At 45.0% G+C, this 27,640-nt stretch overlaps 1 protein-coding gene across 3 annotated transcripts in view; it reads right to left on the bottom strand.

Moving 5' to 3' along the window:
- bbs7 (Bardet-Biedl syndrome 7) overlaps positions 1–27,640 on the bottom strand; it is a 119,908-nt gene that overhangs the window by 11,143 nt on the left and 81,125 nt on the right. For all 3 annotated transcript variants that reach the window (XM_068042284.1, XM_068042290.1, XM_068042298.1), the window contains exons 14-15: positions 13,630–13,769; positions 738–902 (exon numbers count right to left, since the gene is read on the bottom strand). In XM_068042284.1, the coding sequence (XP_067898385.1) occupies positions 738–902; positions 13,630–13,769 (305 nt within the window). The remainder of the gene's footprint in view (positions 1–737; positions 903–13,629; positions 13,770–27,640) is intronic.

The raw sequence follows: 27,640 nt of genomic DNA, 5'->3' as shown, positions 1-27,640 counted from the left end.
ACAGCTCTAGCACTGCAGTTCTTTCTCAGTACTGCAGTGATTATTTGCTCAACTCCTGGAGTGAAGCTTGAACCCATAATCTCAGAGGCTAACAACTGTGCCAAACTGACAGGTTTGGCAGAATAACAGGAAATACCACTAGAAGTCTCCAGATTGAAATCATGGCTCTCTGACTGAGAATAATGCTTGGTTTTGCTGTTTAAATTATGTTACGTAGATCTGGTTCTTCCTTTGTGGAACTTCTACTAAAATTTCAAAAGCCTCTTGCTTGCCACAGAGATGTTGTGATTAGTTTACAAGTGTAACTGTGAAGTGATATTTCCACTTTTTATTGATCCAAAGTGGTTTTTAATGCACATTAATGCAAAAGTGACAACATAACTCAGAAGCACACTGAAGTCCTGGGATAGATACATGTCCAGCATGTTGTGTAATGCTAGTTTGAGCATGTACTCACTGTCGTATAATTCTTATTTAAGACTATTATAAACTAATAGTTTATTTTATGCAGGTACTTCTCAACATTCTTATATGCTGTGATGTTAGGTTATATAATTGATGGTACCTTGCTGACCAACCTGCATTTGAAGAGTTGAATACAGACCATAATGGCAAATTAAGGCTTTTGCCACTGACTAATAAAGGATGGCTTATTTAGAATTATTAGAATTCACTATTTAGATTAATCAACGAACAAACTGACAATTATATCCAGCCAATATAGTCATTTCTCTTACTTGTAAGAACATTCCAATTGTGTATCCAGGAATGTGTTCTGAAAGTAAAATGTGGCACTATCACCCACCGGAACTTTATCTGGTACTTCGGGGAGACAGAAGACAACCCAGGAATGAATTTCTGCAAAGCTGAACTGTCCTGTGAGTGTCAGCGTATTCACTGGCCTGAATTTAAAAAAAAGAGGAAAAAAAGATAAAAATAATTACCATGGAGAGTTGCATTGATATTCCCTCTTTAATTTTCTACCATTACCCCCTTTCTTCTGAAGGCAGTGACAGATACTGGGGTACTATTCATTAAATGCGGTTTCCAAGTGTGAGACTACAGTGAATGTCAGCACAGTTCTGACGAAAGTTCATTGACCATTGACCTAAAACATTCATTGTCTCTCTTTCTCTCCATAGATGCTGCCAGACATACTAAGCATTTCTGGCATTTTCTGTTCTTATTTCAGTTACAACAGATGCTATTCATAATCAATCACCACATACAATACAATAGCAGTCACTTGATAAAAAACCCTGACTAATTTTTCCCTATCTAAACCTGAAAAGTAAGGCAAACAGCAGCATCAACACTGCAGCTCCAGCTAAGATCAGGCAACTGCATGTTACAGAATCTGTATCAGTTGTATTTTTGAGGTGAAATTTTAGTTATATTTTCAGGTATGTTGACACTTTGCTCTGCCCTCTAAATTCATGTCAGAGTTCAATACCACCGTTACCAGTATCTTGCCCAAGCAGCCAGTCTTCATGTGTGTAAGCAGACCTTGAACACTGATGGCACCAGAACCAGTCTAAAACACACACGCCGTAAGTTTGCCATTGTCGGCGACTCAGAATTCGGGGAGGCAGAAGTTGGTGAAGAACTCGCTCCGACTCCGTGCCTCACTCCCGCCACTATCGCGCGTGAGGCAGCCAATTAGCAGCCTCGCTGTGTATTTCTGAATGAAATGGGCACGCGCAGGGGGGAGGCAAAGCATCGGCGGGGATGGGGCAAGAACTGGAAGAGGTTGCTGAAAGCCATTTAAAAAGATTTCAGCAACCTCTGTGGCTCCGAGAGGCTTAGCTGCAGCAAGGAGGATGTTGGGAACAGCAACTGCTGCAAAGGAAAAACAAGAGACTGAGGGTGAAAGGACTGGAGGAGGACTTAAAAGTGTCCTCCAATCCAACAATTGAAAATAAAACAAAACCTCACCAGAACCTGCTTGCAGCAATGGAAGGGAGAAGTAGCCGCTTGGCCCCCCGCTTCTCAAAGGACTCCTTACATGTCCTTCTCCAGGCGGCTGAGGCAAGGCGGGAGGTCCTCTTCCCATCTAACGGAAGGAGGAGGCCTCCCCAGGTCGTTAAGACGACGTGGCTGGAGGTAGTGGAAGGGGTCAGCAGCTGCAGAGTATTTCGGAGAACGTGGTTAGATTAGATTAGATATACAGCACTGAAACAGGCCCTTCGGCCCAACTGAGTCTGTGCCGAACATCAACCACCCATTCATACTAATCCTACACTAATCCCATATTCCTACCAAACATCCCCACCTGTTCCTATATTTCCCTACCACCTACCTATAGGGCGGCGCAGTGGCGCAGTGGTTAGCACCGCAGCCTCACAGCTCCAGGGACCCGGGTTCGATTCCGGGTACTGCCTGTGTGGAGTTTGCAAGTTCTCCCTGTGTCTGCGTGGGTTTTCTCCGGGTGCTCCGGTTTCCTCCCACAAGCCAAAAGACTTGCAGGTTGATAGGTAAATTGGCCATTATAAATTGTCACTAGTATAGGTAGGTGGTAGGGAAATATAGGGACAGGTGGGGATGTTTGGTAGGAATATAGGATTAGTATAGATGGGTGGTTGATGTTCGGCACAGACTCGGTGGGCCGAAGGGCCTGTTTCAGTGCTGTATCTCTAATCTAATCTAATCTATACTAGTGACAATTTATAATGGCCAATTTACCTATCAACCTGCAAGTCTTTTGGCTTGTGGGAGGAAACCGGAGCACCCGGAGAAAACCCACGCAGACACAGGGAGAACTTGCAAACTCCACACAGGCAGTACCCGGAATCGAACCCGGGTCCCTGGAGCTGTGAGGCTGCAGTGCTAACCACTGCGCCACTGTGGTTCCAGTGCCGCAAGCGGGTGAATGACTTTCTGCCCTCTGCCAGGGTAAGGGGCATTCCGCAGTTATCTCATCTTTTATGTGACACGAGAGGGTCAATAGGTGTTGATGCTGCAAGGTCGAAGTCATCCATGGTCAGTGATTGGCTGCAGCCATGCCTTGGGCTGTATAATGGGCACATCAGTGACACAAAATGGTCCAGATGTGTTCCATTCGTGCACTTCACCGGCATTGATTTGAGATGCAGCACTCAGCTCAAGGGGTGAGTGGGTTATCTTCCACAGAAGAGCACTTCAGGGTCGCTGGTGCAATTTGTAAATATTTATTTGATGTATAAACGCACTAAAACGTATTAAATTTTTCACTTGGCATTTTCATATGTCATTGCTGATGTTGTAGGCAAGCTGCATGAGAGGAATTATTTGAGAGGTGACATATTTGGGCTGTGTGGTGTTTGATGGAAAGGTGGCCCGTACGAGCTGAGATTTCCCCCTGAAGGTGAGTGCCTCTGCGCTTCCAGCTCCTGTTAATGCCTCATCTCAGACTGCCATGTGAGTGTCTGGTTGCTGAGTCTGTTCAGGAGAAACGCCTGAGGAATACAGCCTCCCAGGTCTCCCTTGCACTTAACTCCCCCAGACCTCCAACTCCCTCTCCCCGTCATTCAGGTGGCTGCGGCCTCTCTTCCCCATTTGTATCAACATCCTCATCTGAGGATGTCTCGTGCTGAACTTGATCACCCTCTAGGACCTCTCCCCACTCCATCGCCAGGTTATGTAAGGCGCAGCAGATGGCAATAATTCTAGTAACCCTTGCTGGCGAGTACTGGAGAGCTCCACCTGACCAATCAAGACATCTAAATCTCATTTTGAGAAGACCTATAGTCTCTTCTATGGTCACTCTGGTGGTTGCATGGTTCTCATTGTCACATTCCTCTGCCTCACTCCTTGGGTTCCTCACCGGTGTCATCTGCCATGTCTTCAGTGGATAACCCCTGTCGCCAAGTATCCATCCTTGCAGGCATTCAGGAGGACTGAATGGTGCTGGCACCTGGGGGTTCCGGAGAATGAATGCATCGTGACTACTTCCAGGATAACGAGCACACACCTGCAATATTATCTTACAGTGGTCACAGACGATTTCAACATTCATTGAGTAGATGGCCTCTGACTAACCTGTAGGTGCTTGAATGGCCACGAGTGCAGTCTATTATGCCCTGGACCATGGGGAACCCAGCAATACTGCTGAATCCTCTGGCTCTCTCGGCCTGACCCCTGCGTACAATGGCGTCATGCCATCAGGGACCCGACCCGACATCATCGCCTGCCATGGTACACACACGTACACACACGCACGCACGCGCGCACACACACACACACACAGGAGTCAAAAGCAGGAATAATTTTCTCCCTCCCTATCTAATGGCACTGAGGCTAATCATAGCATCCCTAATGTCATTCTTGGTAAGATCAGCTAATTCAGCAATAAAAACAGGAAGTGTTTTATTTCAGATTTGCAGCATTTGCAGTATTTCACTTTCAGCTAATTCAGCATTGAGCATCAAACCCGAGACCCGACTGCGTTATGGGCAGTTAAATGGTCTGACTTTCTACTTATTAGTAACAGATCACAGTGCTCATAGAGTTATCGAATAAATCTTCCCTGTAGACCATTAAGCATCACTTGTATGTCATTAGCACCTTACTGTGGACCTCCAACACCAATTCTATAATAAATAAGGATAGGTTGTGTCCTGTGTACAATGTCATCACTGCTAAGTGGTCCACACGTAACATCCTTAAGGCCCTTCAGGAAAAGGAGATGGTGGATCCTGTCAGATGGTTCTCCAAGCTGACTGTCCAATTCATTTAGAGGCATAGAGTTATACAGCAAAGAAATAGGCCCTTCGGCCCATCGTGTCGGTGCCGGCCATCAAACACCTAACTAGTCTAATCCCATTTTCAATCACTTGGCCCGTAGCCTTGTATGTTATGGCGTTTCAAGTGCTCATCTAAATACTTCTTAAATGTTGTGAGGGTTCCTGCCTCTACCACCTCTTCAGGCAGTGCGTTCCAGATTCCAACCACTCTCTAAGTGAAAAACTTTTTCCTCAAATCCCCTCTAGAACTCCTGCCCCTTACCTTAAATCTATGCCCCCTGGTTATTGACCACTCCACAATAGGAAAATGTTTCTTCCAATCTAACCTATCAATGCCCCTCATAATTTCGTATACCTCAATCATGTCCCCCCTCAGCCTCCTCTGCTCTAAGGAAAACAACCCTAGCCTTTTCAATCTCTCTTCATAACTGAAATGCTCCAGCCCAGGCAACATCCTGGTGAATCTCCTCTGCACCCTCTCCAGTGCAATCACATCCTTCCTATAGTGTGGTGAACAGAACTATATACAGTACTCCAGCTGTGGCCTAACTAGCGTTTTATATAGCTCCATCATAACCTCCCTGCTCTTATATTCTATGCCTCGGCTAATAAAGGCAAGTATCCCACATGCCTTCCTAACCATCTTATCTACCTTTGCTGCTGCCTTCAGTGATTTATGGACAAGTACACCTCTGACCCTCTGTACTTCCTAGCGTCCTACCATCCATTGTATATTCCATTGCCTTGTTAGTCCTCCCAAAATGCATCACCTCACACTTCTTAGGATTAAACTCCATTTGCCACTGCTCCGCCCATCTTACCAGCCCTTCTATATTGTCCTGTAATCTAAGGCTTTCCTCCTCACTATTTACGACAGCACCAATTTTCGTGTCATCTGTGAACTTACTGATCATACCTCTTCTATTCACGTCTAAATCATTAATGTACACTACAAACAGCAAGGGACCCAGCACCGATCCCTGCAGTACACCACTGGTCACAGACTTCCAATCGTAAAAACAACCCTCGACCATCACCCTCTGCCTCCGACCACTAAGCCAATTTTGGATCCAATTTGCCAAATTGCCCTGGACACCATGAGCTCTTCCCTTCTTAACCAATCTCCCATACAGTCATCAAAAGCCTTACTGAAGTCCATGTAGACTACATCAACTGCTTTACCCTCATCTACACAACTAGTCACCTCCTCGAAAAATTCAATCAAGTTAGTTAGACATGATCTCCCCCTGACAAAGCCATGCTGACTATCTCTGATTAATCCCTGCCTCTCCAAGTGGAGATTAATCCTGTCCCTCAGAATTTTTTCCAATAGTTTTCCTACCACTGATGTTAGACTCACCGGCCTGTAATTACCTGGTTTATCCCTGCTACCCTTCTTGAATAATGGTACCACATTCGCTAACCTCCAATCCTCTGGTACCTCTCCTGTGGCCAGAGAGGATTTGAAAATTTGCGTCAGAGCCCCTGCTGTCTCCTCCCTTGCCTTGCATAACAGCCTGGGATACATCTCATCTGGGCCTGGAGATTTATCCAGTTTTAACCCTGCTAGAGCCATGTGAGATGGCTTGGCCATGTAAGCCGCATGGAAGATGGCAGGATCCCCAAGGACGCATTGTACAGCGAGCTCGCCACTGTATCAGACCTACTGGCTGTCCATGTCTCCGCTTTAAAGACATCTGCAAACGCGACATGAAGTCCTGTAACATTGATCACAAGTCGTGGGAGTCAGTTGCCAGTGATCGCCAGAGCTGGCGGGCAGCCATAAAGGCGGGGCTAAAGTGTGGCGAGTCGAAGAGACTTCGCAGTTGGCAGGAAAAAAGACAGAAGCGCAAGGGGAGAGCCAACTGTGTAACAGCCCCGACAACCAATTTTTTCTGCAGCACCTGTGGAAGAGTCTGTCACTCTAGTATTGGCCTTTATAGCCACTCCAGGCGCTGCTCCACAAACCACCTCCAGGCGCTTACCCATTGTTCCCCGAGACAAGGAGGCCAAAGAAATGCTAATTTGATCAAGTATATCACAATCCCCCTCCCTGATCTCTACACCTACATCGTTCTTCCCCATAGTGAACACGAATGAAAAGTAATCATTTAAAACCTATGTTTTCCGGCTCCACACACAAGATTGCCACTTTGGTCCCTATATTTGACTGTGCATCACCACCTACTGTACCTCTACTCTGTATCCCATCCCCCTGCCAAATTAGTTTAAACCCACCCCAACATCACTAGCAATCCTCCCAGCAAAGATGTTGGTCCCATTCCGGTTCAGGTGCAACCCGTCCAACTCTTATAGGTCCCACCTTTGCCAGAAACGGACCCAATGATCCAGGAAACTAAAGCCCTCCCTCCTGCACCATCTTCTCAGCCACGCATTCATCTGCTCTATCCTCCTATTCCTTTACTCACTAGCACATGGCACCGGAAGTAATCCAGAGATTACAACCTTTGAGGTCCTGCTTTTTAATCTGCTACCTAGCTCCCTAAATTCTTGTTTCAGGACCTCATCCCTCTTTCTACCTATGTTGTTGGTACCAATGCGTACCATGACTTCTGACAGTTCACCCTCCCCCTTCAGAATGTCCTGCAGCCGCTCCGTGACATCCTTGACCCTAGCACCAGGGAGGCAACATACCATCCTGGAGTCATGTTTGCGACCACGGGAACACCTGTTTGTACCCCTTACGATAGAATCCCCTATCACTATAGCTCTTCCACTCCTTTTCCTCCCCTCCTGTGCAACTGAGCCACCCATGGTGCCACAGACTTGGCTCTTGCTGCATTCCCCTGAGAAGCTATCTCCCACAACAGTATCCAAAGTGGAAAATCTGTTAGATAGGGAGATGGTCCCAGGGGTCTCCTGCACTACCTGCCTAGTTCTTCTACTCTGCCTGGTGGTCACCCATTCCCTTTCTGCCTGAGCAGTCTTTACCTGTGGTGTTACCACGTCCCTGTACATGCTATCCACAATGATCTCAGCCTCGCCGATGCTCCAGTGTCTCCAGCCGCTACTCCAGATCCAAAACACGGATTTCGAGAAGCTGCAGCTGGAGACACTTCCTGCACACGTGTTCGCCCTGGACACTGGAAGTGTCCCTGAATTCCCACATTGCACAGGAGGAGCACTCCACGTTGCCGAGCTGCCCTGCCATGACTTACCCTTAATTTACTCTCTTAAATTACCCAAAAATTAGATTATTTACACTAGGGACCTTGATTCCCTAAAAAAAAAACTACCAACTATATTAAAAAAACTGCAGACTTTTCCCTTTACCTTTTGTTACTTACCCAACTATTCAGAGTTATTCCCTAAGAGCAGTTATTCACCAACCAATCACTTTGTGTTTTTAAACTCCGGCGCGTCTGGACTGCTCTCCGCTCTGCTCCCAGAAGGTAAGCGACTGGGTCTCGATCCTCAGGCTCAATTTATCAGCTCCACTCTCTGTGTTTTCCCCACAAGTCCGCTCCGCTCCCAGAAGGTAAGTGACTGGGCGGCGATCCTCGGGCTCAATTTATCAGCTTCGCTCTCAGTGTTTTCCCCACAGGTTCTCTCCTCTCCCGCAAGGTAAATGCAGAATGCCTCATCACCAGAACTTTGAAACAAGCACCAAGACATAGCTTGGCTGGTGGTGAGAAGGGCCCTCCCCGTCAGATCCTTCCTGCATGCCTGGAGTGTCAGCCCCTCCACACGCTGCCGTTGAGGTGGCTGCAGTGGGGAAGAGACTGTCGCCCACCTCCTCCTGCAATGTGCCTTTGCAAAGCAAGTCTGGAAAGAGATGCAGTAGTTTCTGTCCAGGTTCATCTTGAGCTGCTCCGTAATACAGGACTCAGTGTTCTGTTCCTAGGGGCGCACACCAAGATAAACTTCAACTGATGCTGGAGGACCATCAAGTTGGTGGAAGATGCACTTCAGTCTGCCCGAAACCTGCTGGTCTTCCAGTGCAAAGAGCTGTCCACGACCGAGTGTTGCAGTCTGGCACATTCCAAGGTCCAGGACTACATGCTGAGGGACACACAAAAGCTTAGGGCAGCTGCCGCAAAGGTTCAGTGGGGAAAGGCCATTGTATAAGGTTCTCCCACCACAGTGTACTGAGGGGCTGGAAACCATGTAAAACCTGTCATGCTGTATGCATCAGAGAATGTTTTGATATGTAATGCAAATACACATTTTAAATATAACCTGAAAAGGCAATGTAGTGAGGCACTTCATGTACTATATTGAAAGAAATTGATCTGTATTGCACTTTATGAAATGTCCAATTTGAATTGTTTTGCAATGTATTTAAACAAATTTTATGAATAAAGTATATTTTGGGAAAAAAAATTCGACTCAGAAAATCACTTGCATATTTTTAAACAGGAAAAAAAGTCAAATTTTATCAATATTTTGAAGTCTGAATGAAGCAAAAAACAAATCAAAGTCATTGCAGCATTGGAACACCATGCAAATGCAAAAGAAAGATTATTTTTTCAAAACGTTTTCTTCATGGTTTCTTTCTTCTTCAAAGAACAAAACGAGCACTTGAAATGTCTCTATTGTTATGGCCAGGTGAGGGGGGGGGGGGGGGGCGGTCACAGTTGCCCCTCTTGCCCTTCCTCTTATCTGACCGCAACAGGGTTCATTCTTTTTTAAAGCGTGGTTGTGCTGACCACTTCAGTGATGGTTTAACCTTTTACTTTTAATGCGATTCTGAAAGAACCAGTCAGACAGGTTTTCTTGAGTTTAAACAAGAAAGAGGTGAGTTTATTATACTTAACAATCTAAACCTGATTTAAAAATAATAAAAAAGACGCACACATTCACATGAGAATCACACACACACACAAATAGATTACAGAGTGGAAAGTAGGTTTTGTGGTTGGATTAAAGTCCAGAATAAATGAAACTAAAATACACAGTCTGTGAGCTTGGATGATTCAGTGGTCTTCTGGCTGTAGTTGTATTCTTGATGACATTGGCTGGTCAAAGTGCACTTTGTGGCTGGCCCGTTGGCTCAGGGTTTTCTTGGAGCAGACTTGTAGGTGGTTCTCTTCTCCTGGTCTTTGACTGTAACAGTTTGTAGGCTTGGCGAATGCACAGTTGCAGTCAGTTTTCAAACTTGATGTTTTCTAGAGAGAGAGAGAAAGGGAGGCACACAGCCTTCTCTGCTACGGCACACTCAATTACTACTTGTCTCTTTTTAGTGTTTCACAGACACTAACCTGGTTCTCTCAATCCCCTTTGTTTTTAATGAGGTCCAAAGTCTAAAACCCAAAACCTCTCTCAGATGGTATTGTCAATGTTTATCCCCTATCCCCTATCCGCCATCTATGAGTCAGCTTTGACCACCTACGGCAAAAGTGCGAAGAGAAATGCAGACTGGTTTCAATCTCATAATGAAGAGCTGGAACCTGTCAAAGCCGCTAAGCGCATTGCACTTTTGAACTACAAGAAAGCCCCCAGCGATTTAACATCCGCAGCACTTAAAGCAGCCAGAAGTACTGCACAAAGAACAGCTAGGCGTTGCGCAAACGACTACTGGCAACACCTATGCAGTCATATTCAGCTGGCCTCAGACACCGGAAACATCAGAGGAATGTATGATGGCATGAAGAGAGCTCTTGGGCCAACCATCAAGAAGATCACCCCCCTCAAATCTAAATCGGGGGACATAATCACTGACCAACGCAAACAGATGGACCGCTGGGTTGAGCACTACCTAGAACTGTACTCCAGGGAGAATGCTGTCACTGAGACTGCCCTCAATGCAGCCCAGCCTCTACCAGTCATGGATGAGCTGGACATACAGCCAACCAAATCGGAACTCAGTGATGCCATTGATTCCCTAGCCAGCGGAAAAGCCCCTGGGAAGGACAGCATTACCCCTGAAATAATCAAGAGTGCCAAGCCTGCTATACTCTCAGCACTACATGAACTGCTATGCCTGTGCTGGGACGAGGGAGCAGTACCCCAGGACATGCGCGATGCCAACATCATCACCCTCTATAAAAACAAAGGTGACCGCGGTGACTGCAACAACTACCGTGGAATCTCCCTGCTCAGCATAGTGGGGAAAGTCTTTGCTCGAGTCGCTCTGAACAGGCTCCAGAAGCTGGCCGAGCGCGTCTACCCTGAGGCACAGTGTGGCTTTCGTGCAGAGAGATCGACTATTGACATGCTGTTCTCCCTTCGTCAGATACAGGAGAAATGCCGTGAACAACAGATGCCCCTCTACATTGCTTTCATTGATCTCACCAAAGCCTTTGACCTCGTCAGCAGACGTGGTCTCTTCAGACTACTAGAAAAGATCGGATGTCCACCAAAGCTACTAAGTATCATCACCTCATTCCATGACAATATGAAAGGCACAATTCAACATGGTGGCTCCTCATCAGAGCCCTTTCCTATCCTGAGTGGTGTGAAACAGGGCTGTGTTCTCGCACCCACACTTTTTGGGATTTTCTTCTCCCTGCTGCTTTCACATGCGTTCAAATCCTCTGAAGAAGGAATTTTCCTCCACACAAGATCAGGGGGCAGGTTTTTCAACCTTGCCCGTCTAAGAGCGAAGTCCAAAGTACGGAAAGTCCTCATCAGAGAACTCCTCTTTGCTGACGATGCTGCTTTAACATCTCACACTGAAGAATGCCTGCAGAGTCTCATCGACAGGTTTGCGTCTGCCTGCAATGAATTTGGCCTAACCATCAGCCTCAAGAAAACGAACATCATGGGGCAGGATGTCAGAAATGCTCCATCCATCAATATTGGCGACCACGCTCTGGAAGTGGTTCAAGAGTTCACCTACCTAGGCTCAACTATCACCAGTAACCTGTCTCTAGATGCAGAAATCAACAAGCGCATGGGTAAGGCTTCCACTGCTATGTCCAGACTGGCCAAGAGAGTGTGGGAAAATGGCGCACTGACACGGAACACAAAAGTCCGAGTGTATCAGGCCTGTGTCCTCAGTACCTTGCTCTACGGCAGCGAGGCCTGGACAACGTATGCCAGCCAAGAGCGACGTCTCAATTCATTCCATCTTCGCTGCCTTCGGAGAATACTTGGCATCAGGTGGCAGGACTATATCTCCAACACAGAAGTCCTTGAAGCGGCCAACACCCCCAGCTTATACACACTACTGAGTCAGCGGCGCTTGAGATGGCTTGGCCATGTGAGCCGCATGGAAGATGGCAGGATCCCCAAAGACACATTGTACAGCGAGCTCGCCACTGGTATCAGACCCACCGGCCGTCCATGTCTCCGTTATAAAGACGTCTGCAAACGCGACATGAAATCGTGTGACATTGATCACAAGTCGTGGGAGTCAGTTGCCAGCATTCGCCAGAGCTGGCGGGCAGCCATAAAGACAGGGCTAAATTGTGGCGAGTCGAAGAGACTTAGTAGTTGGCAGGAAAAAAGACAGAGGCGCAAGGGGAGAGCCAACTGTGCAACAGCCCCAACAAACAAATTTCTCTGCAGCACCTGTGGAAGAGCCTGTCACTCCAGAATTGGCCTTTATAGCCACTCCAGGCGCTGCTTCACAAACCACTGACCACCTCCAGGCGCGTATCCATTGTCTCTCGAGATAAGGAGGCCCAAAAGAAAGAAGAAAGAAAAAGAAGAAAGAATCCCCTAGAGGGACGTCTCCACTCATGAATGCCTCGAGATGGCTTTGAATGTCCCACTAACGAGGGTGATCTAGATAATCTACTCAGTTAGCCAAAGCATTGTCCTGGCTGAGCTTTTTGTTAGACTTGTTGTCTCCAATTCGATTTCCTGGTATTTCAGATGCAAATTGCGGTAGTCATCTTGGTTGTCAGAATTCTTTTTTAAAAGTTATCAGATTTTTTCCATTAAAGGTTTGATGTAAGTTTCCAACCAATGAATTAATATTTCTCATTTGGCATATCGTGTTTTCTTGACATTATGGAAACACGGGACTTGAAAACATCTAAAACTTTAAAAAGCACATCAGTGTTATTACACACTGAAGGATCTAAGAACAGAGGAACAGGTTCTGCCATTCAATTATATCATGGTTGATCTGTATCTTAACTCCATCTTTTCACCTTGGTTTCATAATCCTCAATATCCTTGCCTAACAAAAATCTATGAGTTTTAGTTTTGAAATTTTCAATTCACCAAGCCTCAACAGTGTTTGGGGGCAGGACGTGGGAAAAAGAGAGTTACAGATTTCCACTACCCTTTGTGTGAAGAAGTGCTTCCTGACATCATCCTGAATAGCCTAATTCCCCTCATTCTCGACTCCTCTACCAGAGGAAACAGCCTATCATTAGTTACCCTATTAATTCCTATAACCATCTTAAACACTTCAATTAGAGCACCCATTAATCTTCTATACTTAAGGAAATAAAAGCCTAGTTTATACAAACTGTTCTCATAATTTAACTATTTTAGTATCATTCTGGTTAACTTGCACTGCATTCCCTCAAAGGCCAATATATCCTTCCTAAGGTGCAGTGCCCATCTGATACACTGAAATACTATACTATAAAGCAATAATAAAAACAAAACACTGCAGATGCTGGAAATCTGAAATAAAAACAAAGTGCTGGAAATACTCCACAAATCAGGCAGCATCTGTGGAGAGAGCAGCAGAGTTAACATTTCAGGTCTTTGACCTTTCATAACAGTTTTGATGAAAGGTCACAGACCTGAAACATTAACTCTGCTTCTCTTTCCACAGATGCTGTCTGACCTGCTGAGTATTTCCAGCACTTTCTGTTCATACTTCATAAAGCATACTGGAAACTCAATCTCTACTGTTACTTCAATAACCTGCATTGAAAATCTATGCAAATAAGTTGCTGGCTCATGGAAGTGGTTATCTATCATCAAAGTTGAAATGTTGCTCATACTCCAGTCACTTCTACTGAGCACTTTATTAACCTACCTGTTATGATCAATAACATGTGTCCTCTGATGAAGTGAGAGTGGTTTGATCTGATACTGATGGACCTGGCACGTTTTAGGTTGGAGTCGTGGGGTAATATAGGCTTGTAATGTTCCATGCTGTCCTTCTATGGAACGAATCTGTAGAAAGAGGGGAAATTTACACTCCAACAAGGCAAGCTACAGTTTCCAGCCTTTGAAATTACAAAGTTAGAACTACGACAGTGATCCTCACCAAGACTAAAAATTGACCCTCAAAGTCTCCAATTTCTTTTTAAGAATATGGAGAAGAAACAGAAAATCTGATGGTCACTTGCAGTACAAACATGTCTTTTCAGGGCTTATCATCAATTAACACAGGTGGCACTTTTGGAAAAATAAGTATCCTGATAAAAGTCTAATTTTTTCCTCCACAATCTGAACCTGGATACTTGGATCTTAAATGTGCAACAAATCTAATTCAATATTCCAAGAAAGACTGCGGTCTATTAACTGTTCCACATTTCCATTTAAGACTAATTAAGGAGAGTAAGGGGAGTGCAAGAAGAAGGAATTGCATTTTTAAAGTGTGTGTCACAACTTCAGGATGTTCTAAAGCACTTTACAATCAATGACGTACTTTTAGAATCATAAAGTCGTACAGCACAGAAACCGGCCCTTCGGCCCACTGCGTCCATGCCGACCATAATGCCTATCTATACTAATCCCACCTGCCTCCATTAATTCCCTATCCCTCTATGCCTTGCTCATTCAAGTACCTGTCCAGATGCCTCTTAAATGTTGCTACTCTTCCGGCCTCCACCAGCTCCTCAGGCAGCTCATTCCAGATATCCACTATTCTTTGTGTGAAAAATTTACCCCTTTGATCCCCTTTAAACCTCCTCCCTCTCACCTTAAATCCATGCCCTCTAGTTTTAGTCACCTCTACCATGGGAAACAGACTCTGGCTATCTACCCTATCTATGCCTCTCAATTTTACATACCTCTATCATGTCCCCTCTCAGTCTCCTTCGCTCTGGGGAAAACAGACCCAGCTTATCCAATCTCTCTTTATAACTCAAGCCCTCCAAACCAGGCAACATCCTTGTGAATCTTTTCTGCACCCTCTCTAGCTTAATCACATCTTTCCTGCAGTGCGGCGACCAGAACTGCACACAGTACTCCAAATGCAGCCTAACCAACGTTATGTACAACTGTAACATGACGTCCCAACTCTTGTACTCAATGCCTCGGCCGATGAAGGCAAGCATGCCATACGCCTTCTTCACCACCCTATCTACCTGTGTTGCCACTTTCAGGGAACTATGTACTTGCACCCCAAGGTCTCTCCGCTCAAGAACACTCCCCAGGGCCCTGCCATTCACTGTATATGTCGTGCCCTGGTTTAACTTCCTAAAATGCATCACCTCACACTTGTCTGTGTTAAATTCCATTTGCCACTCCCTTTCCCACTTGATCTATATCACTGTCCACTATACCACCAATTTTGATGTCATCTGCAAACTTACTAATCATGCCTCCTACATTCACATCCAGGTCATTAATATATGTGACAAACAGCAGAGGGCCCAGCACCGATCCCTGCGGCACACCACTGGTCACCGGCCTCCAATCCGAAAAACAACTTTCCACTACCACTAACACCAAGCCAATTTTGTATCCAATTTGCTAGCTCACCCTGGATCCCACGTGTTCGAACCTTCTGGACCAGCCTACCATGCGGGATCTTGTCAAAAGCCTTGCTAAAGTCCATGTAGACAACTTCCATCGCCCTGCCCTTGTCAATCCTCTTGGTCACCTCTTCGAAAAACTCAATCAAATTCGTGAGACATGATTTCCTACGCACAAAGCCATGCTGACTATCCCTAATTAGACCATGCCTTTCCAAATGCATATAAATGCTGTCTCTCAGAATCCCTTCCAATAACTTTCCCACCACTAATGTAAGGCTCACCGGCCTGTAGTTCCTTGGCTTATCCCTGCTGCCCTTCTTAAATAAAGGCTCAACATTAGCTATCCTCCAGTCTTCTGGTACCTCACCTGTGGCTAACAATGATACAAAATTCTCTGCCAGGGCCCCAGTAATCTCCTCCCTTGCTTCCCATAGCATCCTAGGATACACCTGGTCAGGCCCTGGGGATTTATCCACCTTCATGCTCTGCAAAACCTCCAACACCGCCCCCTTTTAAAGTGTAATCACTGTTGTAATGTAGGAAATGCAGCAGCCAGTATGCATACAGAAAGAGTAATGAGGTAATGACCAAATAATGTGTTATAATGAAGTTGATTGAGAGATAAATATTGGCCACAACAGTGAGGCGAACTGCCCTGCTCTTCTTTGAGTAGTGACATCAGATCTTTTATGTCCACCTGAGACGGCAGATGGTTTAATGTCTCATCTCAAACTAAGTATTTTCCCCAAAATAGTATTCATGAGTGATGTAAGAATAAAAACTTAAAAATCTGAAAATCTGCAATAAATATGAAACAACTCTGGAAGTAAACAGTAGACGTGTCAGCATTTGAAAGAAAAGGGACATTAGCATTACAGGTACAGACCCAGCCTAGATTTTCCCACAATTGCTATTTTAACGTAGCTGTAACTCAAAATAGAAAGGGAACATAGAAACATAGGATTAGGAGTAAGCCATTTAGCCCCTTCAGCCTATTTTACCATTCAATGAGATCATGGCTGATCTGCGACCCAGCTCCATATACCCACCTTTTGCCCATATCCATTAATACGTTTGGCTAACAAAATCTTTCAATCTCAGTTTTAAAATTAACAATTGATCTAGCACCAATTACCATTTGTAGAACAGAGTTTCAAACTTCTACCAGTCACTCCGTAGAAGTGTCTCCAAATTTCATGTCTGTAAGGTCTGGCTCTAATTTTTAGACTATGCCTAGACTCCCCAGCCAGTAGAATAGGATAGAGAAAAACTATCCGTTCCTCTTCATATCTCAAAAATTTTGATCAAACCATCCCTTAATTTTCTAAATTCCAGGGAATGCAACCCTAGTTTGCATAATCTCCGCTTGTAATTTAACCTATTTGGAGACCAGGTATCATTCTGGTAAATCCACACCGCGCTCCCTCCAAGGCTAATAAATCCTCCCTAAGGTGTGAACAAAGAACAGTACAGCACAGGAACAGGCCATTCGGCCCTCCAAGCCTGCGCCGATCTTGATGCCTGCCTAAACTAAAACCTTCTGCACTTCCGGGGCCCATATACCTCTATTCCCTTCCTATTCATATATTTGTCAAGATGTCTCTTAAACGTCGCTATCGTATCTGCTTCCACCACCTCCCCTGGCAGCAAGTTCCAGGCACTTACCACCCTCTGTGTAAAAAACTTGCCTCGCACATCCCCTCTAAACTTTGCCCCTTGCACCTTAGATCTATATCCCCCAGTAACTGACTCTTCCACCATGGGAAAAAGCTTCTGACTATCCACTCTGTCCATGCCACTTATAACTTTGTAAACCTCTATCATGTCGCCACTCCACCTGCGTCGTTCCAGTGAAAACAATCCGAGTTTTTCCAACCTCTCCTCATAGCTAATGCCCTCCAGACCAGGCAACATCCTGGTAAACCTCTTCTGTACCCTCTCCAAAGCCTCCACGTCCTTCTTGTAGTGTGGTGACCAGAATTGCACGCAATATTCCAAGTGTGGCCTAACTAAGGTTCTGTACAGCTGCAACATGAATTGCCAATTTTTATACTCTATGCCCTGACCGATGAAGGCAAGCATGCCGTATGACTTCTTGACTACCTTAACCACCTGCGTTGCCACTTTCAATGACCTGTGGACCTGTACGCCCAGATCTCTCTGCCTGTCAATACTCCTAAGGGTTCTGCCATTTACTGTATACCTCCCACCTGCATTAGACCTTCCAAAATGCATGACCTCACATTTGTCCGGATTAAACTCCATCTGCCATTTCTCCGCCCAAGTCTCCAACCGATCTATATCCTGCTGCATCTTCTGACAATCCTCATCATTATCCGCAACTCCACCAACCTTTGTGTCGTTTGCAAACTTACTAATCAGACCAGCTACATTTTCCTCCAAATCATTTATATATACTACAAACAGCAAAGGTCCCAGCACTGATCCCTGCGGAACACCACTAGTCACATCCCTCCATTCAGAAAAACACCCATCCACTGATACCCTCTGTCTTCTATGACCGAACCAGTTCTGTATCCATCTTGCCAGCTCACCTCTGATCCCGTGTGACTTCACCTTTTGTACCAGTCTGCCATGAGGGACCTTGTCAAAGGCTTTACTAAAGTCCATATAGATAACATCCACTGCCCTTCTTTCATCAATCATCTTTGTCACTTCCTCAAAGAACTCAATCAAGTTAGTGAGACACGACCTCCCCTTCACAAAACCATGCTGCCTCTCGCTAATAAGTTCGTTTGTTTCCAAATGATAGTAAATCCTGTCCCGAAGAATCCTCTCTAATAGTTTCCCTACCACTGACGTAAGGCTCACCGGCCTATAATTTCCTGGATTATCCTTGCCACCCTTCTTAAACAAAGGCACAACATTGGCTCAAAAACAAGAAATGCTGGAATCACTCAGCAGGTCTGGCAGCATCTGTGGAAAGAGAAGCAGAGTTAACGTTTCGGGTTAGTGACCCTTCTTCGGAACTGACAAATATTAGAAAAGTCACAGATTATAAACAAGTGAGGTGGGGGTGGGGCAAGAGATAACAAAGGAGAAGGTGCAGATTGGACCAGGCCACATAGCTGACCAAAAGGTCACGGAGAAAAGGCAAACAATATGTTAATGGTGTGTTGAAAGACAAAGCATTAGCACAGATTAGGTGTGAATACACTGAATATTGAACAGCAGCAAGTGCAAACCTGAAGAAAAACAACCTGAAAAAAACAGTGGGTAAGCAAACTGAACAAACTAAGATGAAATGAAATAAATGCAAAAAAAGATTGTAAAAAATGTAAAAAGGAATGTAAAAAAAAGGAAGAAAAAATAACTAAAAATGAAAGTAAAATGGGGGGCTGTCATGCTCTGAAAACAACATTGGCTATTCTCCAGTCCTCTGGGACCTCACCTGTAGCCAATGAGGATGCAAAGATTTCTGTCAAGGCCCCAGCAATTTCTTCCCTTGCCTCCCTCAGTATTCTAGGGTAGATCCCATCAGGCCCTGGGGACTTATCTACCTTAATGCTTTGCAAGACACGCAACACCTCCTCCTTTTTGATAATGAGATGACTGAGACTAACTGCACTCCCTTCCCTAGGCTCATCATCCACCAAGTCCTTCTCTTTGGTGAATACAGATGCAAAGTACTCATTTAGCACCTCGCCCATTTCCTCTGGCTCTACACATAGAGTCCCATCTCTGTCCTTGAGTGGGCCAACCCTTTCCCTAGTTACCCTCTTGCTCTTCATATATGTATAAAAAGCCTTGGGATTTTCCTTAATCCTGTTTGCCAGTGACTTTTCATGATCCCTTTTAGCCCTCCTAACTCCTTGCTTAAGTTCCTTCCTACTGTCTTTATATTCCTCAAGTGCTTCATCTGTTCCTAGCCTTCCAGCCCTTACAAATGTTTCCTTTTTCTTTTTGACTCGGCTCACAATATCCCGTGTTATCCAAGCTTCCCGAAACTTGCCAAACTGGTCATTCTTCCTCACAGGAACATGCTGGTCCTGGATTCTAATCAACTGACGTTTGAAAGACTCCCACATGTCAGATGTTGATTTACCCTCAAACAGCCGCCCCCGATCTAAATTTTTCAGTTCCTGCCTAATATTGTTATAATTAGCCTTCCCCCAATTTAGCACCTTCACCCGAGGACTACTCTTATCCTTATCCACAACTACCTTAAAACTTATGGAATTATGGTCACTGCTCCCGAAATGCTCCCCCACTGAAACTTCGACCACCTGGCCGGAACTGTTCACAGTACTCCAGGTATGGTTGAACCAGGACTTTGTATTGTTGACACATGACATCTACTCCCTTGTATTCTAGTCCTCTAAATAAAAAGATCGCCATTCTATTCGTCTTTTTGATCATTATCTGTACCTGTTTTAATGATCTATGTACCGAAACCCCCAAGTCTCTTTGGATCTCCACTGTTTCGAGCTTTTCACCATTTAAAAGTACCCTATTCTATCCTTTCTAGTAGAGGACCTCACATTTGCATATACTGAAATCTATTTGCCACAATTTTGCCCATTCACTTAATCCATCAGTATCTCTTTGTAATTTATGCTTCCACCTACACTGCTTACAATGATGCCTATCATTGTGCCATCGGCAAAGTTGGACCTGTGGCTTTCTATCCCATCATCTCAGCCATTAATAAATTAGCTGAATAGTTAAGACCCCAACAGATCCTTATGGCACACCACGAGTCACATCCTGCCAATTGGAGTATCTGCCCATTCTTCCTACTCCTTTTTTCCTGCCGCTCAACCAATTTCCTAACCAGCTCAATAATTTAACTTTAATTCTGTGAGCTTCAACTTTAGCTAACAGTATCTTATAGAATCATAGAGTTTTACAGCACAGAAACAGGCCCTTCGGTCCAATGCGCCTGCGCCGACCATCAAGCAACCATCCTAACTAATCCCATTTCCCTGCACTTGGTCCGTAACCTTGTACACTCTGGCGTTTCAAGTGCTCATCGAAATACTTCATGAATGTCGTGAGTGTTCTTGCCTCTACCACCCCTTCAGGCAGTGTGTTCCAGATTCCAACCACCCTCTGGATGAAAAAACTCTTACTCAACTCCCATCGAAACCTCCTGCCCCTTACCTTAAATCTATTCCCCCTAGTTATTGACCACTCCGCTAAGGGAAAAAGTTTCTTCCTATCTATCCTATCAATGCCCTTTATAATTTTGTATACCTCAATCAGGTCCCCCCTCAGCCTTCTCCGCTCCAAGGAAAACAACCCCAGCCTATACAATCTGTCTTCATAACTGAAATGCTCCAGCCCAGGCAACATCTTGGTGAATCTCCTCTGCACCCTCTCCATTGCAATCACATCCTTCCTATAGTGTGGTCACCAGAACTGTACACAGTACTCCAGCTGTGGCCTAACTAGCGTTTTATGCAGCTCCATCATAACCTCCCTGCTCTTCTATATTCTATGCCTCGGCTAATAAAGGCAAGTATCCCATATGCCTTCCTAACCACCTTATCTACCTGTGCTGCTGCCTTCAGTGATCTATGGACAAGTACACCAAGGTCCCTCTATACTTCCTAGGGTCCTACAATCCATTGTATATTCCATTGCCTTGTTAGACCTCCAAAATGCATCACCTCACATTTCTCAGGATTAAACTCCATTTGCCACTGCTCCACCCATCTTACCAGTCTATCTATATCGTCCTGTAATCTAAGGCTTTCCTCCTCACTATTTATGATAGCACCAATTTTCGTGTCGTTTGCGAACTTACTGATCATACCTCCTATATTCACGTCTAAATCATTAATGTACACTACAAACAGCAAGGGACCCAGCACCGATCCATGCGGTACCCCACTGGTCACAGGCCTCCATTCACAAAAACAACCCTCGACCATCACCCCCACTGCCTCCTTCCACTAAACCAATTTTGAATCCAATTTGCCAAATTGCCCTGGATCCCATGGGCTTTTACTTTCTTAAACAATCTCCCATGTGGGACCTTATCAAAAGCTTTACTGAAGTCCATGTAGACTACATCGACTGCTTTACCCTCATCTACACCTCTAGTCACCTCCTTGAAAAATTCAATCAAATTTGTTAGACACGATCTCCCCCTGAGAAAGCCATGCTGACTATCTCTGACTAATCCCTGCCTCCCCAAGTGGAGATTAATCCTGTCTCTCAGAATTTTTTCCAATAATTTCCCTACCACTAATGTTAGACTCACCGGCCTGTAATTACCTGGTTTATCTCTGCTACCCTTCTTAAATAATGGTACCACATTCACTGTCCTCCAAACCTCTGGTAGTTTCAGTTTTAGTTTAGAGATACAGCACTGAAACAGGCCCTTCGGCCCATCGGGTTTGTGCCGACCATCAACCACCCATTTATACTAATCCTACACTAATCCCATATTCCTACCAAACATCCCCACCTGTCCCTATATTTCCCTACCACCTACCTATACTAGGGGCAATTTATAATGGCCAATTTACCTACCAACCTGCGTCTTTTGGCTTGGGGGAGGAAACCGGAGCACCCGGAGAAAACCCACGCAGACACAGGGAGAACTTGCAAACTCCACACAGGCAGTACCCAGAATTGAACCCAGGTCGCTGGAGCTGTGAGGCTGCGGTGCTAACCACTGCGCTGCCCAGTACCTCTCCTGTGGCCAGAGAGGATCTGAAAATTTGTGTCAGAGGCCCTGCTATCTCCTCCCTTGCCTCACATAGCAGCCTGGGATACATCTCATCTGGGCCTGGAGATTTATCCACCTTTAAGCCCGCTAATACAGCTAATACTTTCTCCTTTTCAATGCTAATTTGATCAAGGATATCACAATCCCCCTCCCTGATCACTACACCTACATCGGCCCTCTCCATCGTGACAAATGAAAAGTAATCGTTCAAAACCTCACCTATGTCCTCCGGCTCCACACACAGATTGCCTCTTTGATCCCTAATGGGCCCCACTTTTCCCCTGGTTATCCTCTTGCCCCTAACATACTTATAAAACGCCTTGTTTTTTTTTATCTTGTCTGCTTTTTCATGTCCCCTCTTCGCTCTCCTAATTACTTGTTTAAGTAAATAAAAGCAAAATACTGCGGATGCTGGAAATCTGAAACAAAAACAAGAAATGCTGGAATCACTCAGCAGGTCTGGCAGCATCTGTGGAAAGAGAAGGAGAGTTAACATTTCGGGTCAGCGACCCTTCCGAAGAAGGGTCGCTGACCCGAAACGTTAACTCTGCTTCTCTTTCCACAGATGCTGCCAGACCTGCTGAGTGATTCCAGCATTTCTTGTCTTTGTACTTGTTTAAGTACTCCACTACACTTTCTATACTCCTCTAGGGCCTCCGCTATTTTCAGCACTCTGAATCTGCCATACGCCTCCTTTTTTCTCCTTATCCAATCCTCTATATCCCTTGACATCCAGGGCTCCCTTGACCTGTTGGTTCTACTCTTCACTTTTACAGGAATATGCTGCACCTGAACCCTCACAATTTCCCTTCTAAATGCCTCCCACTGGTCTGATGTAGACTTTCCTATAAGAAGCTGCTCCCAGTTCACTTTGGCCAGATACTGTTTTATCATTTTGAAATCTGCCTTCCCCCAATTCAGTACTCTTATTTCCAGTCCCTCTATGTCCTTTTCCATAACAACCTTAAATCCTACAGAGTTATGGTCACTAGCCCCAAAATGCTCCCCCACTGCCATTTCTACCACTTGTCTGGCTTCATTGCCTAGGATTATGTCCAGTACCGTCGCCTCCTCTTGTGTACTCTCTATGTGCTGGATCAAAAAGCTCTCCTGAATGCACTTGAAGCATTCCGCCCCCTTTAAGCTTTTTGCACTAACACTATCCCCTCTAGCATAGGGGAAGTTGAAATCCCCTACTATTATTACCCTATTATTTTTGCACCTCTCTGAGATTTGTCTACATATCTGCTCCTCTACCACTGCCTGACTGTTTGGAAGCCTGTAATACACTCCCAGCCAAGTAATAGCCCCCTTTTTGTTTTTAAGTTCTACCTATATGGCCTCATTAGAGGAACCTTCTAAGATATCATCCCTCCTTACTGCAGTAATTGTCTCTTTAATCAACAGTGCAATACCACCTCCTCTTTTACCCCATCCCGCTATCACGTCTGAAGATTCTATACCCTGGGATATAGCTGCCAGTCCTGCCCTTCCCTCAACCATGTCTCAGTAATAGCAATATCATACTCCCATGTGTTAATCAACACCCTCAATTCATCTGCCTTACTAGTAAGACTCCTTGCATTTAAATAGATACAATCCAGCCTTGCATTATTTGCCTGAGCCTTAGCAGGTCTACATTTACTCTGTCCTCCGGACTGACTTAGCTTCACATTTATATTTGATTGTACATCACCCCCCACTGTGCTTCCACTCTGTATCCCATCCCCCTGCCAAATTAGTTTAATCACCCCCCCAACAGCAAAACCTCCCGGCAAGGATATTGGTCTCGTTCTGGTTCAGGTGCAACCCGTCCATCTTATACAGATCCCACCTTCGCCAGAAACAGGCTCACTGATCCAAGAATCTAAAGCCCTCCCTCCTGCACCATCGCCCAACCATGCATTCATCTGCTCTAACCTCCTATTCATATACTCACTAGCCCATGGCACCGGAAGAAACCCAGAGATTACAACCTTTGAGGTCCTACTTTTCAAACTGTTGCCTAGCTCCCTAAATTCTTTTTGCAGGACCTCAATCCTCTTTTTACCTATGTCATTGGTACCAACGTGGACCACGGCCTCCGGCTGTGCACCCTCACCCTCCAGAATACTTTGTAGCCGCTCAGTGATATCCAAGACCCTTGCACTAGAGAGGCAACTTTCATTCTGGAATCATGTCTATGACCAGAAACGCCCATCTGTTCCTCTGACCATAGAATCTCTCCCACTATTGCCCTCTTGTCCCTTTTTCTCCATCCCAGCACAGCTGAGTCAGCCATGACATTCCGGTCATAACTCTCAGTGCATTCTCCAGAGAAATTCTCTCTCTTATCGGTACTTAGAACTGAATACCGGTTAGAAAGTGGGATGTCCTCTGGGGACTCCTGCATTACCTGCCCTGATTTCTTTGTCCATCCAGCAGCCACCCAGTCACTCCCCGACTGTGCTCGCCTAGGCGCCAGCTTGACTACCTCCTGAAACGTGCCATCCACACAGTCCTCCACCTCGCGGATGCGCCACAGTGACTCCAGCCACCGCTTGAGCTCCGAAACCCGAAGCTCAAGCTTCTGCAACCGGAGACACTTTCTGCAGACATGTTCCCCAAGGTCACATGGCACGTCCACGACTTCCCACATTGCACAGGAGGTACATTCTGCTTGGCCAAGCTACCCTGCTATTACTTACTTTCACAATGAAAAAAAAAACTTGCTAGTGCAATAACTTACCAGCTATTTACAATCAACTTTTATCCCCTGTACCTTTGAGGCTGAGAAAGAAAAAGACCAAAGAGCACCGCCCCCAGCCATTGAAAACACCCACACTTAACTTACAGCCTCACGCCATGCAAACAGCACTAGTATAGCCAGTATACTGAAAATTTACAGGTAGCTATCCTGGGGCTTTAATTTAAAAGGAACCTTTTTTTTAACTCCAATCTATCTCAGTTATCCCCAGGCAATAACAGCTGCCGTACACCGACCAATCTTTTGTGGGACTTTATCAAATGCTTCTGGAAGTCCACATAAGTAACATCTATAGACATTCTCCTTTCCACCACTTGAGTCACCTCTTCAAAAAACTCAATGTCAGGCATGACCTACCCTTTAGAAAGCCTTGCTGGCTCTCTCTGATCAGCTGAAAATTTTCAAGTTGTTCTGTCTCCCTATCCTTCATTATGGATTTCGTCTTTTAGTTCAACTGTGAGCACTCCCTTTGCCTTTGTTCCGTGGCATCTTTGTCATTTAAACCCTCCTGCCCTCTGCCCTATCACACACCTACCCTTTTGTTCTTCTTGCCCCTCCCCCTTTTCACTTGTTCAAAGCCAATTACATTTCTAACTTTGCCAGTTCTGATAAAAGATGACAGACCTGAAACGTTAGCTCTGTTTCTCTCTCCACAGATGCTGCCAGACCTGCTATTTCCAACACTTCATTTTTATTTCAGATTTCCAACATCTGCAGTATTTTGCTTTTCTTTTCATATACCTTTTTGTAGCTCTTCCTGTTTTGTCACCCTTTGCTGTTCTTTGTATCTTTCCCATTTACCAGAATCTGTGCTATTTTTTGCATTTTTATCTGTTTTTTCTTTCCATTTTATGTTGTCTCTCACCTCTTCAGGTGTCCATGGAAGTATCACATTGAAGTCAATCTCATCACAATTTTAGTAGTTGTTTCATATTTCTCAGTTTCAATTACTACACTGAACTTGATCATATTATGATCATTATTAGATAAATGTTCACACAGCGCTTGGCTATTAATTAAATCTGAATCATTTCTCATTGATAAATCTAATATGGCATGCCCCCTTATTGGCTCAAGGACATATTGTTGCAGAAAACTACCCTGGACACATTCAAGAAATTCACTACCTTTCTGATGTGTGTTAGTCTGCTTGTCCCAATCTATATGGAAGTTAAAAACCACCCATTAGAACCCACAGTGGCTTTTCCCCATGCATGTCTAATCTTTTCATTTATAAAAATCTACCACTTCACAGTTGCTACCAGGCAGTTTCACAACTCCCACTACAGCCTTAAATCCATTTCTACTTCTTAATGCTACCTATAAAATCTCCATTGCCTGCTTACCTCACATTATATCCTCTCTTATGATTGAAGTGATTTCATCCTTAACCACTAAGGCTACCCGCTACCATTTTTCATATCTTTTCTGAAGACCTTATAATCTGGTTATATTTAGTTCCTAGTCTTAACCAATTTGCAGCCATGTCTCAGCAATGGCTACCCTGCCATACCCTCCAACTTGAATTTGCGCCTGCATTCATTCAATGCGTTTCTTATACTCCGTGCGTTTGCATAAAGAATGCTAATTTGGGCTATACACTCTAATCTGTCCTGTTCAGTTTTAATGTTTTACTCACATTTTTATTTCTCTCTCCTGGTATAATTACTTTATTCTTTTAATGTTCCTTTACCTGTTGCCCCTAAAGCTCAATTCCTGGCTGTTACTCTACTCTCTTCCCTTTTGTTTGTTTTGGAACTATTGTCTATACTACCTTTTCCCTCTGAGCCCTCCCTCCAGCCCACCGGCACCAATTAGAACAAAGACAAAGAACAAAGAAAATTACAGCACAGGAACAGGCCCTTCGGCCCTCCAAGCCTGCGCCGATCCAGATCCTCTATCTAAAGCTGTCGCCTATTTTCTAAGGGTCTGCATCTCTTTGCTTCCTGCCCATTCATGTATCTGTCTAGATACATCTTAAAAGACGCTATCGTGCCCGCGTCTACCACCTCCGCTGGCAACGCGTTCCAGGCACCCACCACCCTCTGCGTAAAGAACTTTCCATGCATATCCCCCCTAAACTTTTCCCCTCTCACTTTGAACTCGTGACCCCTAGTAATTGAATCCCCCACTCTGGGAAAAAGCTTCTTTCTATCCACCCTGTCTATACCTCTCATGAATTTGTACACCTCAATCAGGTCCCCCCTCAACCTCCGTCTTTCTAATGAAAATAATCCTAATCTACTCAACCTCTCTTCATAGCTAGCGCCCTCCATACCAGGCAACATCCTGGTGAACCTCCTCTGCACCCTCTCCAAAGCATCTACATTCTTTTGGTAATGTGGCGACCAGAACTGCACGCAGTATTCCAAATATGGCCGAACCAAAGTCTTATACAACTGTAACATGACCTGCCAACTCAATACCCCGTCCGATGAAGGAAAGCATGCTGAATGCCTTCTTGACCACTCTATTGACCTGCGTTGAAACCTTCAGGGAACAATGGACCTGAACACCCAAATCTCTCTGTACATCAACTTTCCCCAGGACTTTTCCATTTATTGTATAGTTCACTCTTGAATTGGATCTTCCAAAATGCATCACCTCACATTTGCCCTGATTGAACTCCATCTGCCATTTCTCTGCCCAACTCTCCAATCTATCTATATTCTGCTGTATTCTCTGACAGTCCCCTTCACTATCTGCTACTCCACCAATCTTAGTGTAGTCTGCAAACTTGCTAATCAGACCATCTATACTTTCCTCCAAATCATTTATGTATATCACAAACAACAGTGGTCCCAGCACGGATCCCTGTGGAACACCACTGGTCACACGTCTCCATTTTGAGAAACTCCCTTCCACTGCTACTCTCTGTCTCCTGTTGCCCAGC

This window comes from Heterodontus francisci, chromosome 1, assembly GCF_036365525.1.
Source record: "Heterodontus francisci isolate sHetFra1 chromosome 1, sHetFra1.hap1, whole genome shotgun sequence".
In the NCBI taxonomy this organism is placed as follows: Eukaryota; Metazoa; Chordata; class Chondrichthyes; order Heterodontiformes; family Heterodontidae; genus Heterodontus; species Heterodontus francisci.
The sequence above is the reverse complement of the archived record's forward strand: the minus strand, read 5'-3'. Positions and strand labels throughout refer to the sequence as shown.